We start from the raw sequence: 15,673 nt of genomic DNA, 5'->3' as shown, positions 1-15,673 counted from the left end.
AACTGACAGCCCACAACAGGCAGAACTGTGAATTCCAATAAACTTCTAACCCTATTTGAAATGTTGAGTGCAACATCATCAGTGCAAAATTGTAATGTGAACATGCTTTGTTTAACAAATTGACAAGCATGATTGCTCACTATTATGGTTGTTTGTTTTACCATAGTACTTGAAATATGTACATTTAAACTAAAACCAATTCCTTCAAAAATCAATGTTAAAGGGAAGTTCACATGAAAAGATTGCTGTTTCATGGCAATTTCCCTATAAAAGTTCATAGCCATTACAGATAAGCACTGGCGTGAAAAAAACATATTCAATGGGCTGCCAAACTATTCAAGACCTCAACAGTAAAGAAATTGATTACACAGATGAAGATGGTCTTTCTTGGGAAATTTTAAGACCTATTCTGGCTGCAGAATCCATATAAAAGAAATGAGCAGAAGATGATATATGGGAAAATGAGTAAATTTGGCAGCCCAACAAATAACATGGTTAACAGCTAGTTATTTCTGATCAATTTGTACGCTACTTTCACACTTTAGAAGCCATCCAGATAATTGTACATTGATTGCCAAGAGTGCAAATTTGCAAACCAGCCCTATTGGAATGACAATAACCAAGCCAGCCCTTTTAGAATATACAAAGTCCAAGCAAGCACTTTTGGAAGGAACGATGACAAAGCCAGCCCATTTGAAAAAGACAATTCCATAGCCAAGCTGGCCCTTTTGGAAGGGAAAGTGGCCAAGCCAGCCCTTTCAAAGGGACATTGACAAAGCCAGTCCTATCGCAATAGACCATGACCAAGCTTGCCCTTGTGGAAGTGACAATGACCAAGCCAGCCGTTTTAAAATGGTGTGGTCAAGCTAGTCCTTTTGGACAAAATGATGACCAAGCCAACCCTTTTAAAGGGGAGGATGACCAAGCTAGCCATTTTGGAAGGGACGATGACAAAGCCCATCCCTTTAGAAGAAATGATGACCAAGCCAGCCCAGTTAGAAGGGAAGATGATCAAGCAATCCCTATTAGAAGGGATGATAACCAAGCCAGCCGGTTTCAAATGGACAATAATCAACCAGCACTTTTGAATTGACAATGACCTAGGCAGTCCTTAGGGAATGGACATTGACCATCTTTACTTATAACAAAAACACCAGATGATTTTCAGTTTTTCTCTTTCTTTTTCCTTTCATGAGTTTTTTTTAAAAAGGCACCTCATGAACGTCAGAACAATTGTAACCATCTGAGTAATGTATTCTATATAGGTAGTCCCTTATGATGGACATTTCAATTAGAGCAAACCTTCAATGTCAATGGGAATCATTTCAACCTTAATTTGCAATACCAAATGGCCATTGTCCTGTCTCAATCACTGACCAAAGAGAAAAATGCCATCTCCAGTCCTCCTTAGTACTATGAGAAACTCCTCAGTTTGTCTGATGCAAAACTAAATTAACAAATACATACGAATAGGTAAGATTTACATGAGTTTTACATCCAAGCTGGTGCTTATTTGTCTAGAGTGCCATTGTGTCACAATCTATTCATCATGTGTATCATTAGGGACTTCCAGCTTCTTCTGTATCGCCAGGAATTCAATCAATAGAGAACAAAATCTTACCCATTTTCTTTTATTCTCCATACAAAATTTTATTGGCATAGACGCATATGTACTTTATAGCCACTGTCTACCACAGGAAACTTCTGGACAGCTTCATTCGTTATGTGACCATCTTATCCTTTTGAACTGACATTAAATTGATCAATGGCATTTTTTAAGGCAACTTTCAGACTGTAAAATAAATTTGGGATATCACAGCAGACAAATAAATCAAAGTTTAATTGAATACTCACCAGTCATGCACATTCTATATTACATTCATCCCATTATCATGGACACCTCCTGAGAGGATTTTGTTCAGAAATCCAGGGGATTTTGACATAAGCCTAGAGCATTTTTTACACAACACATTGATATTTCAATTCTGGAAGGCTTCCCAGGGCATTTTGATCATATATCGCTTTGTCACAAGCTTTTTTTACCTGTTAACTTCTAAGGTTACAGACTACTAATTAATTACCCTATACCTTCAAATGCAGACAGGCAAATTTCAGATAAGAAAAAAGGCCATTTCTAGCCCTTCACATACCATATTCTAGTGTGCATAGGATGCACTTTTATGCCCCGGAAATTAATTTAAAAAAAATGCCTGCATCATATCTATAATTTAAGGCTTTTGACAATTTATGGTCGAATTCGCTTTGTGAAAAAAATTGGTGATAAGCATGCATGGCAACATTGTGCACTGTCTTTATGTGAAAATGTGAAAAACTCCCTCTGCCTTACTTAAGGAAAGAATTGCGGGATTGATGTCAATATTAGGGTATGAACGCAGTTGGGCTGGTCCTAAGGACTCCATGCATACGTTGACCAGCGCAATTGTGTTCATATCCCCAATAACCCGATAATGACATCAGTCCCGCAATTCATTATTTATATTTACACCAAAAGTTCATTATTTCATTGAAGACAACCTTACAGTAATCTTTTTTCACCCATTCTGTTAATAGAACAACCCGACCGTAACCGGAAACAGTTTATCAAATGATGTTACAATAATGCGGGAAATGAACAACCACTTAAAATAACTTTTAAACGTCAAATTGAAACACTAATGGCAACAGTACATTAAATATATCATAAAAAAAGCTAAAATGTTGATTTATTTTTTATGGTACCTGCTGACACAATACAAACAATAACAAGCAAATTCGTTATCCCCCGCCTGATTGGGCTTAGTCAAGGAATGGAAATCAATTGTTGATGAAATATATATATATATGAGTTTGAGTTTGATTGCAACTGTTTGAAATAAAAAAATAATATTGTATATATTTATGACTCCATGTTCCCCAGTTCCAAACTTATCTAAGATTTCATCAAGACAAACATTCTGATCAAGTTTGATGAAGATTGGTCCAGATATATGCAAAAAATATAGCCTCTAGTGTCCACAAGTTTCTTTTAAGATTTCACTCAGTGACCTCATTTTTGACCCCACATGACCTACTAGTTTCAAACTATTCCAAGATTTCATTGAGGCATTCTGATTAAGTTTCATGTGACATAGTTTTTGACCCATATGACCCAATTTTAAAACGCAGTCGAAATTTAACCTTTAAAGAACATTGGGAATTTAAGATTTAAGAGAACATTCTGACCATGTTTGAACTTAATCAGACCAAACACCACCATAAAATAGCTTTCGGACAAGATTTTTGAAAGATTTGACCTAGTGACCTAATTTCTTATCACATGTGACCCAGTTTAAAACAGCTCCAAGAGTTCATCAAGGAAAACATTCTGATCAAGTTTCATGAAAATAAGACCATACATATTGCATCTAATGTGTTTCAAAGATTTTTCTAAAATTTGACCTAGTGACCCAATTTTTGACCCCATATGCCCCACTTTTATAAGCGGTCCATATTTCATCAAGGGGTACATCATGACCAAGTTTGAACATAATCTGACCAATCATTTCCATTCCAGACCAAACATTTCTAAGATTTGACCTTGTGACCTAATTTTCGATCATATGTGACCCAGTTTTAAAGAAGTCCAAGATTTCATCAAGGAAAACGTTCTAATTAAGTTTTATGAATATTTGACCATGTATAATGCCTCTTGTATGTTCCAAAGATTTTTCTAAGATCTGACCTACTGACCTAGTTTTTGACCCCATGTGACCCATTTTTTAAAGTGGTCCATATTTCATCAAGGTTTACATCATGACCAATTTTGAACATAACTTGACCAATCATTACCATGATATGGTTCCAGACAAGATTTTTCAAAGATTTGACCTAGTGACCTAATTTTCGATCATATGTGACCCAGTTTTATTTACGACCAAGAGTTCATCAAGGAAAACATTCTGATAAAGTTTCATGAATATTTGACCATGTATAATGCCTCTAGTATGTTCCAAAGATTTTTCTAAGATTTGACCTAGTGACCTAGTTTTTGACCCCATGTGACCCACTTTTAAAATAGGGTGAGATATGATCAAGGGGAACATTCTGACCAAGTTTGAACATTTTCTGATCAATGCCTACCAAGATATGGTACCGGACGGACGGACGGACAGAAGGACGGAATGACAGACAGACAACGCCAAAACAATATCCCCCTCCCGAAATCTTCGATTCGGCGGGGGATAACAAGATCAATAGTGTTCATGTATATTGTTATGCGATGATTCGCAATTCCGAACATATCCGAAGATGTTGCGTTTAACAGATGTTAACCGCAATTGCCAAACGACAGTTCATTTAAGGAATGGAAGCTCAGGTGTAAATATTATAGTAATATCATACAAAATGTTGTGATGGCAGTGACAACTTGTTTGTCACATTATACCACATGTTAGTAATACTTACCTTAAGTTGACAATGTTAACATGACATGAATCATCGACGACGTGGCCTTCATTGACAGGAACACCCAAATTGTTATTATAGTTATTTTAATCAATTTCATTACCTATGTACATGTGCTGTACTATTTAATGACCTTTGCCATTTTCAAGATTAAAAAAACCCTCAAAACAAATATGGTGGCTGCTGATAGTGACATTCTATGGTATTAAGTTTATCACCCAATATTCTCACAAATTTTTGGTCCTATACATCATGCTGAGAAATATTCTGACCCAGTTTCATGAAGATTTGATAAAAACTGTTGATTTTATGACCCTGTTTTTTTTTGCTTGATTAGAGCTTATGACCTGATATGATCATTCCGAGAAATATTCTGACCAAGTTTCTTTGAGATTGGATAAATACGTTGAACTTTTCAATGCAATATTAGGAAATTTTACACAAAATTTATATTAGTATTTGACCTAGTGACCTTCTTTTCCCCCACAGATGATTCATATTGACACTGGTCTTAAATATAATTCTAACAAATAGTTTGACCAAGTTTCATGAAGATCTAATAAGAGTGGTTATATTTATAACACGGAAAAAACATTATCAAATATACACGCCTATTTGGCCACCTGCCATCACAGTTTTGCCATTAACCATGAATATTTTAATGAACAATCCTACTAAAAAAAAGTATACTAAAAGTACTTCCCGCCCTTTCTAACAGTTTGTATGTGCTGTGAAAGAGTTTTTTATGACATTCCTAATGACTGACCTCTTATGAAACAGCTCATATTCTGTGCTCATTCATGATGGAAAACTTGGATGTACTTTACAACATATAGCTGGAACTTATGAAAGAAATTGAAATATCTTAGAAAATCCAAAACCTTAACTGTCCTTGAGCATGGGATAAAAAAAAAATTTTATTGTCATTTTCGTTTTATCCATTTCTAATAAAACAAAAATAATAGCTACAGATTAGTTGAGTTTAGAAGTGCTCCCACAAATCTGTTGCGGCAGACAGTTCTAGGTGGCATGCCATTCATATGGTAGTTTTAACTCTGGATGAACCAAGCAAGATGAATCACTCTAGTAATCTATGAAAGGATTTATCTCCCTTGACCATGAAGTTGAACCTGGGTTAGGAGGATGGATTTCGCAGTTTCCGGCCGAATATATTCATTAAATGCTGTTGGTTACAATTTTAAAATATTGAAATGCAATAAGGGGCCAGAATAGTTAACACTAGGTTTCTTCTGTGTACTGTATCCCCTATTTTTTTGTTATTAGAAATTTTTGGAACTGATCATTTGCGGAAATTGTGAAGAATATGGATCAAGGATATTATTACGCAATACATTATCATAACCACAGCATTAGGGTTTACTTTGTTAACACATTTCGGTGACATACCGTTTGGGATTCTTTCCTCCTATACTCTGACGACAGCATAACCTAGCAGAGTAACATTGCGATAAAATATCTCCACATATAGCTATTCTCTATGTTCTTTTTGCTTTGTTTCTGTTTACTATGTCTATATGTATGTGCCATGCAAATGCAATATGTTCACATTGAATGTGCCTTGCAAGTATGAAAGAAATTAATAAATATATATGTCAAGTCAGTTTGTGTTATTTCTCATGTTGTAAAACAATTGAAACAACAGTTATGGTGTTTTTGTATATAACATTCCTCTTCAATTGAATTCAAACTAACAATAAAAGACAATTTCACCCCAACAAACAGCCCAACATTGGACTCCAAGTTGACAGATGCTCTTTCAAACTGTCAAATACTTTTACTTAACCCTTTCCCCCATGATTGTGCCAAATTGCCCCTTTATCTATTCCCGCATGATTGTTCCAAATTGTCCCTTTATCGATTCCCGCATGATTGTTCCAAAATGTGCCATGCTTATTTACGGTCATTTATTAACATATCTGTTGCTTATTTTTTCGCAACAAATGCATTTTTGTGTAATATAAACATCGATAATTATATAAATAATGAAAAAAGATGATATTACTATTCAAGATTTTCGGAAAATCGCGACTAAAAGAGACAGAGGTCAAACACGCCTTAAAAGTTCACAGCGCATGCTTGACGCGTGCTTGTCTCGAATTTTAATGGAAAATCCCCATACACGTCACTAGCTATTTAAAACTACCAATAATTAATATCATATAAATATATCCTATTGATCACGCGCTAATGTCGTCACCTGTCATGGTTTAGAAATGTGTCAAAATGGCTGATTTACGATGTAGTAAACAAGAGTCTGGCTTGAATAAACACATGTCATTTGTCACTTCTGTTTCCAAAAATGGAATGTTAATCCGGTAATAAAACTGTCCCCTTACGTCTGATAATCAAAGTTAGTATTTCGTTGTAAATACACAGATTATAATAAAATTATATGTGATATGACCCAGTTTGACAGCTGTTAAAACATGTGTTCTCTCGATCTCGATAAATACACAAGAATGTTGTCGTAATTGTCCATGCATTTCAGACCTTGATTTATTGCCTTGTGTTGACAGATTTTAATTATAATATTATTACGGAATCACTAAATTTAATTTAAATAGCGATTCTGACTATTAAAAAATCGAGTTGTTCGGCTTGTTGAGGGCAAAATCTAGTACGTTCCCAAAGTTTTTAAAACTGTGCCAGTAGCATCCCAGCCTTTTATTTTGATATTTACTATTATTTTATTCAATTCATTTCAAAACAACGGACATGCACATTTTATTTATGAGAATAATGAATCTGAAATAACATTTGTTGTTTACCCAATTAAATTGTGTTTATTTTTTAACAATGCATGATTTCTGTGATTTGAATATTTGTTTATTGTCAAAGCTTTTTAGATTAAACTATGATCACTAGATTCGAAATTTAATACACTACAAATACTATATTCATTATTTGAATTTCTAACATTATTTTAATCAAAAGAAATACTACAAAATATTAAAGTTGTTATGCATAGGTGTCAAAGGAAATATAGTATAATATGAAATCAATTGAAACATCTTCAATTTTCGCAGGAGTTGTGTTTCTCTATAAATATTCAACCAAATAATTTAGACAACAGAATAAAAATTATACCACTGGATCGGAAATTCATTTACCTACAAACTTTATATTGAACTATAATTGATTAAACCAAAAGATATACTAGAAAAATAAGTTAGAAATGCATAGGGGGCAATTTTTCAATATTCTCCAATAATCTCCTATGCAGTAGGGGTACTTATAGGGGCTTATTATCTATTGGCTACTGGTTATCAATGTACTGATAAGCCATGCAGTAGCAGGCCTAATATGGCTGATTTGACATGAGGGAAAGGGTTAATTTTATTTATATTTTCCCTTTATGGGGGCATAAACTTTATTCACATCAAGATTTATGTTTAGGCCACACCAAATTGATATTTCGTTCCGCGGATTTACCGCTCCTATTTTTTTGAAAATGTAAAAAAAATATTTTTATTTTTTTTGTGTGCCCGCACCTCCATTTTGATCGCCAAGCAGATTTTTTTTCAGGTAATAATTAATTAAAAGGCTAAAAATAATCAAGTATTATTTTTCTACGCTAGTTTTCGTGTTTTTGTAAAGGGAAGTTACCGATGGGTAGTGTTTTTATACTGTATATCGATCGGTTTAGCATGGGTTTCAATAAATTCAATCAAAATGGCCGCTTCCGGTATAAACAATGTGGCTCGAAATTTTGGAAATTTGGAAATTATATCTTATTTTTGACAATAAATATGTTTTGAGCATGCTTGAAGCCATTGTTGATCGTCTCATGCACTAACAGAACATTATTTAAAGCAATCATTATGCAATAAAGCATATGTATCTGACACTGTTAGCGATTATATTGCGTAATTAGTAACTCGTTTTAAATGGAAATCGGAATGATCAACTTTGTACTATTTTATTCAAGTCATAATACAAGGGACCAAAATGTTACCTCGTTACAACGATGCTGAAGATGACACAGGTCAACTTAACTGGAACATGAGTCATTGTTTGGTCCAAATTGATGTATCAAGCTCATTTTTGATCAAATTCTGACAAAGCAACAGTTTTGAACAAATATCTTTTCACAAATAGCGATAAAAACACTGGTATGGATATACCTCAACATAAGTAAGCCTAAGTTTATCACCTTATATTTTGTTTTTATTTGCAACATAATCCGGGATTGTAATGCACCAATTGTAACCACTGCCCTGCCCACCCCTCGCCCTTGTTCCAGGGGTTTACCGGGGACAGCAGCGGCAATGGGCTGTGTTTTTACCTTTCAGGTGGCCCCGCAGTGCCTAGTGAATGTGGTTTTGTCTTCATATTGAAAATAGTCGGGAATGGTCCTCAAATAGGTATTCAGGTTGCGGAGGCCATTTGGCAGGGATTTTACCAGCAGTGTGTCCCTGCAGGTCGGGTATTTTAACTGGGTTTTGAGAGACCGGAAGTCAAAGTCCCCGCTATTCCGGACTTGGGGGGGGGGGCATATACAATTGGCTGGTGCATAAAAACATCTAAATAACCAAAAAAAGTACTCTGAAAAATACCCTTGTTCTTTTTGTTTTAATAAGCACATGTCATTGCATTTCCTGTGATAATAAAAACAAAATTTAGTCTATGTTATATTGAGTCTGATGTTTGCTGATGCCAGTGTGTAAGTGATCATTTTTTACAAATCCAAAATCAATCCTAAGTTATGTCTAAATACAGTTGCATATTATGTTAAACTAATTCAGGTAGATTTATATAAGTCGTTTCAAACTCTTTACTAAAAGCAGGGTTATTTATTATTATGAATGATCGTCATATTAAAGAACGTTTTAATTATCTAAGAAATTAGATTAATCCATAAAATGTTTGTACTAAACACGGATGAATAAATAGTATGTATTCCGACATTTTCCCAATGTCCATTAGAGGTTCAGTTCAAAATGGCATTAAAATGGGTTTAAGGGCAGTTATTTTGAACAATCTTTCTTATTTATATTGAATATAAGGAAAAAATATATTTTTCGCTCTTCGCTCGCTTCGGTTTTTATAAAAACTGCCAATTTTTTTATTTTTTTTTTCGCTCGCTCGCTCCAATTTTTTTCGGCAAAAATCCGAGGAACTAAACATTAATTTGGTGTGGCCTTAAGGTAAAATACTTTTATTTTGACAAACAAAAAATCACTATGGGGGATGCTGCTTACAAGTTGTTGATGTGCAAGCATCCAGATGATAAGGTAATGAGAGCGCTATGTGTGTGCGGAGACTTTTTTTCTTACCCTCTTCTCCTTTAAGATTAAAATAATTTTGATTCATGTAAAATACTACTAGTTAAACCAGTGTAAAGGGGTGCTGAAAGCTACACTCTCATATATTGACAGTTTTGACATTATTTTTTTATTTTTTTTTTGTCTCAGAATAAGATGATTTTGGCATCAATGTCTTCTATTCAGTCATATAAGATAATTCACAATAGAACATTAAGCACAGGGCAGTCTCCTTGATTCACACTTGGGTAATCTGAGGTTCTACAATTTAAAAAAAAAATAAGGATTATTAAGAAAAATGCAATAAACTCACTCTGTATCACATACAGCTTTAATGATTTTAGAGAGGAATAAAATAACGGCATGTGTCAACTGCTCATATTGAGATATTATACCCATAAACATTGCTACCAAGTTTGATAAAGATTAGAAGAGAAATGCTTTATTTTAGATTAAAAATTTATGAAGCTGCAAACAACGATGATGCCGACGAAGGTGATGCCTGAAGACATGATCTGTACATAGCTGACCTGCTACACAGGAAACACACAAATATATATGAGCCTGAATATAATTATGTGAGCCAGAATATATACGAGCCTAATTTTCAATACTAAATTTAATGATAATCAATATCTTGCATTATGTCAAGTAACTCACCACTGTCTGAAGCCACGGTAACGACAGAATCCTTTCTGCTGTTTTCCTCCATCTTGAACTTCTCACAGGACCAGAGAAGGGAGGTAATCTCCATGCCGTCAAGAATCGTAATCTGGGTGATCATCGCGCCAGTGGACGACATTACAATTATCTGCCCATCTGTGGTGCCAAACATCACCTGCGGGAGAAAGAGTAGTGGGTAGTAGTTTACAAAGATGGATTAAAGCATGCATGACATTGAAGCTAATGTAGCTATTGTAATAATGCAAATGTTAACCACCTCAGCATAAGACTAATAATGTTTCATCATAAGGTTAATCAAGACTAGTGCATGGCTATAAGTCCGAATGGAGCATGGCTGTCAGTCCGAATGGAGCATGGCTGTTAGTCCAAATGGAGCATGGCTGTCAGTCTGACAGGTGCATGGCTGTTCTTCCGAATGGAGCATGGCTGTCAGTCTGACTGGAGCACGGCTGTTAGTCCAAATGGAGCATGGCTGTCAGTCCGACTGGAGCATGGCTGTCAGTCCAAATGGAGCATGGCTGTCAGTCTAAAAGGAGCATGGCTGTCAATCTGACTGGAGCATAGGTGTAAGTCCAACTGGAGCATGGCTGTCAGTCCGTATTGTGTATGGCTGTTAGTCCAAATGGAGCATGACTGTCAGTCTGACTGGAGCATGGCTGTCAGTCCAAATGGAGCATGGCTGTCAGTCTGACTAGAGAATGGCTGTCAGTCTGACTGGACCATGGCTGTCAGCCTGACTGGAGCATGACTGTCAGTCTGACTGGAGCATGGCTGTAAATCCCAATTGAGCATGGCTGTTAGTCTGACAGGAGCATCGCTGTCAGTCCAAATGGAGCATGGCTGTCAGTTTGAATGGAGCATGGCTGTCAGTCTGAATTGAGCATCGCTGTCAGTCCAAATGGAGCATGGCTGTCAGTTTGAATGGAGCATGGCTGTCAGTCTGAATTGAGCATGGCTGTCAGTCCAAATGGAGCATGGCTGTCAGTCCATCTAAGAAATAAATAATTACAAAAATGGAAGCCCTACATCTTGAGACTATAAGTATCTTCCATGGCCAAGAGTGTAAGATAGGTTCATCTCGACCTGAGCGTAGGGTGTTTTGCAGAATGGAAGAAAGCAAACTACCACAAATAATTTACATACAAGAAGATACTGCTAACATAGCATATCATATTGTCTCACAAACCAACACTATTTATAAATACAATCCATAATTTTCTGAACTGTCTATACTGGTACATGTCAAACCGTTACAGTTTGCTTACAAAAGTTTCTCTACCTCAAAATTGTTTAAATTGTTGAAAAATTTATATCAAATAATTTAATTATTTCCATTTCATTCCTTTAAAATTGCATGCAGACAACTCATTTACATCTGCCAAAAGAAATGTTATAAATTTAAAAGGAACTGCTTCTTTACAAAGAAAGTTTGACAGAAATAGAGAATTATTATTTTGCTTACGTCTGCGGTCTGAAAACCACTCTCACACTGGAAAATCTTTATGTTACAAATGGGTTTACGGACAAACACTGATTTTAACTTGAGAAATGGGAACATATGTCATCCTGGTAAAAAATAAATATGGTTTACCAAAATAAAGAGGTTTGCAATGCATTCATTGTGCATCAACATCTGGGAAGCCTAATTCATATCACTTTAAAATAGACAAAAACAAAAAACTTCCTGCAAAAATCTATACATTGTGCAAGACAAATTTCTCACAAAAAACACTTTCCCATACAATTCATGGTTGTCAATTCACTTTCTCCATTTCAGGGCTAAGCAAAACTTAATTACATGTTTTCTTCTTACACACATCTCACTATAAATCTTAATTTCCCTCCGATCACGGCAGGGTTTACGACTTCCAACAAGAACTGTGATTCTCTAAAAGTGAATCACATAAGGGTGACCAAAACCTATACTGGCAATAAACCCTGAAAAATTCCATTACGGTTTTGTCTCCAACGGAAACGATTGATTCAAAGAAAAGCCTATGCATTAAAGTAATCAAAACTTTTTATCTTACAAGAAGTAAGGCAATAGTTGGAGACCGACTCTTCAATTAAGTAAACTTGTATGATTACAGCGCAGGGCATGAGTTCAATAAAGGATTTTGGTCCTAATTTCAAACATCTAAACTTAGGAATGTCATTGTTGGCAAAACTAAATTCTTCTTTATCTCAACTCTATTTTCAACTTGAATACTGGCTTACAGATCATTTTTTTACAAATACATAGTATTATCTTAATCAGGGGTTTCAATAAGACCCAAAATCAGGATTTTTTTTAATTTCATGTCTGATTTTCAGGAATTTTTAGGAATGTTCATAGAATTTGTAGGTAAAATAGCGCATTTGATGCACAATTCAAAATGTTTATATTTATGTTTATTGTTTATATATTTAACCATTACAAGAGTCTAGCGTAGGGGTGCATGGGGTGGGTGTGGGAGGGGTCCACCCCTGTCACAAGGTTTGTGGGGTTTCCTCGTAGAATGTTTTGTTTTCATACTCAATTTAAATCATTTTCCATGATTTTCAGACTTGTACAAAATGTGGTTCCTTTTCACAAAATTTAGAAGGGTTTGTTTAAATATCAAAATTAAAATTTGTCTTCTCGCTGTGGTAATATGACTGTACTTGTCCAGATTCTTCTTTAGTGCAATGTCTCATTTTTCTCCTAAAAATCATGTAAAATAAAAACAAAAAACAACAACAGACAGTTAAGCATTTGAAACAATCATACTGGCATAAATACACACACAAAAAAACAAATATGTAGGGGACGAATTTTAGTTGGTACGATAGGGATTGGGTACAAATGTTACATTCAGCCTGGCTGTTATTTAATTGTCTTTGGTAAAGTTATTCTTAATATGTTGATGTTTAAGAATAAAATGACAATAAATATCACTGCCCTTGCTTAAAAAACCCACTTATATAGCATAGAACATTGATAAAATAACTCCGAAAATCGTTCCGACAAAATGGCGGTTTCGGCGGAATTTTGACATGATCGTAGACATGATAGGTAAATGCGACATATAGCATCAAAATATTTTGAAGGTTACAAAGAAATGTTCATCATGAATATTTTACAAATACACTTTCAAAACATTTAATGATAAATTGATGTATTTGATTGTGTTAGCACCAGCTTTCCTATGTCTACAAATCGGAAGTGACCGTCTGCTTCAAATCAACAATATTTAAAATAGCGAGTCTCGTCTGTACAATACAATTATCAATTATTTTAAAAGGTTTAATAGTGCTTGACAACATTTTTCACCATCCCTTCGCGTTTTCTATTGTATTTTACGAACTTTCATCTTTGAATGAACGAGTTCTCATTGTATATTCTGATTGGCTGACATTCAATAGCTCCGCCTCCTGGCGATGTTACACTAATTGGCTCTTCCTAATTATCGGATTAGAAGATGGCCGTTTATGAATACACAGGTCGTCTGCTCCTTACACACAATAAGCTGTCATATGACACGTACAAGGCTTATGGGAAGATGAAAGGGCAGTACGGCATATTTAAAAGAGGCGTACAAGGCTATTATAAGGAATTTTAAAACACCCGGGGTCAAATTCTGGGACGTTTTTGGCGATTTTCCGGACGTATAATACGTCTACGTCCGCTTATTGAAACCCCTGATTAATTGAAATATAAAACCAAGATATTGTTACAATCAAAAGCAGGTTGAATAATCATGGTTTTGCTAGATAACATGACTTAAAAAATGTAATTATTTTTACATTATTTACCAAAAATCTAGAATTTTAGATTCCCTGTTGGAAGCACCCACATTTTTTTTTTTAAATTTGGACACCTTGATCTATTGACCCCAATAGTAATTATAATAGGGTTCATCTATTATACTGTACTACTAAAACCTGGTCAAACTGCATATCAAGTTTCGAGACTCTATTCCACAGTCAAACAAAAGTTATTTATCGGAAAACAAAAGTGGGACAGTGACGCCGGACAGAGTGATTCCCGAGGGTCTGCCATGTTTCCCAAGCGCACAGAAACAGAGGAAAGTATTAATTTGTTTGTTATTAGGCATTAACATTTAAGTAATTTTCTTTATTTTTTGACAGAATTACTAATGAAAACTGACAGTTAAGTAGTAATCTATCCCTGGACCGAATATTAGTAATACTGCTATCCTTTACAGAAACTATTAATTGTAAAAACAATTCATTACAATTTAAGTTCATGGCGTTTCTTGTTAAATTCCTCTTTCTAGATAATCTGATTCCCATGAAACAATAATGATTTATGACACTGTGTTAGCAACTTTCTTAATATTGTGTCACCAGTAAGAACAACAATGTTTTATTTGCTAAATGGATGCTCGCACAGGGAAAATGATGGCCAATTTTGATGAACGAGACTGACATAATCTCCTCCAGGACAAACAACAAAGCTTCCAATTTTGCGGAGAATATTCCTGGTATTCAAATGTGATCCACATAGGGATAGTGTTTAATACATAAACATACCAGCGATTCTTTCTTTGCAGAAAAAGCTTCTTTTTTGTTAAATTAATCTCATATAAGAGCTAAGGTAAATAAATATTCAGGGAGTTTTACAATCATATTCTCAGCTTTTCAAGGAAGAAAATGTTTCATGCGTTTATCTTATTTTCATCTGATGAATGACATGTTCTTTCAACTTGATACCAAAATTAAACAGATACTCATGAAATGAAGTTCAAGACATAGAATGAAGATTAAAGAACTGTTCCAAAACAGTAAAAGCTGATCAAGTATGCATTAATTAGGAGCAAGCAAAAATGCATTGCATGATAGTTAAAAAATGATTTGCTGACTGAGTTTTAACAGTACCTCCCAAAGAGATAGGATATGTTTTATAACGCTCCAATTTCTGGAAATATCTTAAAATAACAGGTTTTTAAGCATCTTATTTCAATAAGCCAAACTTCAAGCTAACTTTAAATTGAACATAACCAAAAGTAGTTTGTCATGAGTGTCTTTAATAATCTCAAAACTCTTTCAAACGAGAAATATTCAAAAACTAGAAATGTGTCCATAGGACACGGATGCCCCCACTTCGATTTTTTGTCACAGAAAATAAGCCATAATGATTATTCAGGATAATCTGCACAAGGGCAAATCCTTTTCAAAAATTAGATCGGATAAGATATTTTTTAAGTATTGTTGGGAAATAAAGGGCCCTAACTCCTAAATGATTAAAGCGATTTCTATGGCTATCGAACTTGATCAAG

The 15,673-nt window shown here is 34.8% G+C and overlaps 1 protein-coding gene across 4 annotated transcripts in view; it reads right to left on the bottom strand.

Annotated features, from left to right (window-relative positions):
• LOC128237417 (tubby-related protein 4-like) overlaps nucleotides 1–15,673 on the bottom strand; it is a 105,589-nt gene that overhangs the window by 52,513 nt on the left and 37,403 nt on the right. For all 4 annotated transcript variants that reach the window (XM_052952943.1, XM_052952945.1, XM_052952944.1 and 1 more), the window contains one exon: nucleotides 10,389–10,566. In XM_052952943.1, the coding sequence (XP_052808903.1) occupies nucleotides 10,389–10,566 (178 nt within the window). The remainder of the gene's footprint in view (nucleotides 1–10,388; nucleotides 10,567–15,673) is intronic.

Source organism: Mya arenaria, chromosome 6 (assembly GCF_026914265.1).
Source record: "Mya arenaria isolate MELC-2E11 chromosome 6, ASM2691426v1".
In the NCBI taxonomy this organism is placed as follows: Eukaryota; Metazoa; Mollusca; class Bivalvia; order Myida; family Myidae; genus Mya; species Mya arenaria.
The sequence above is the reverse complement of the archived record's forward strand: the minus strand, read 5'-3'. Positions and strand labels throughout refer to the sequence as shown.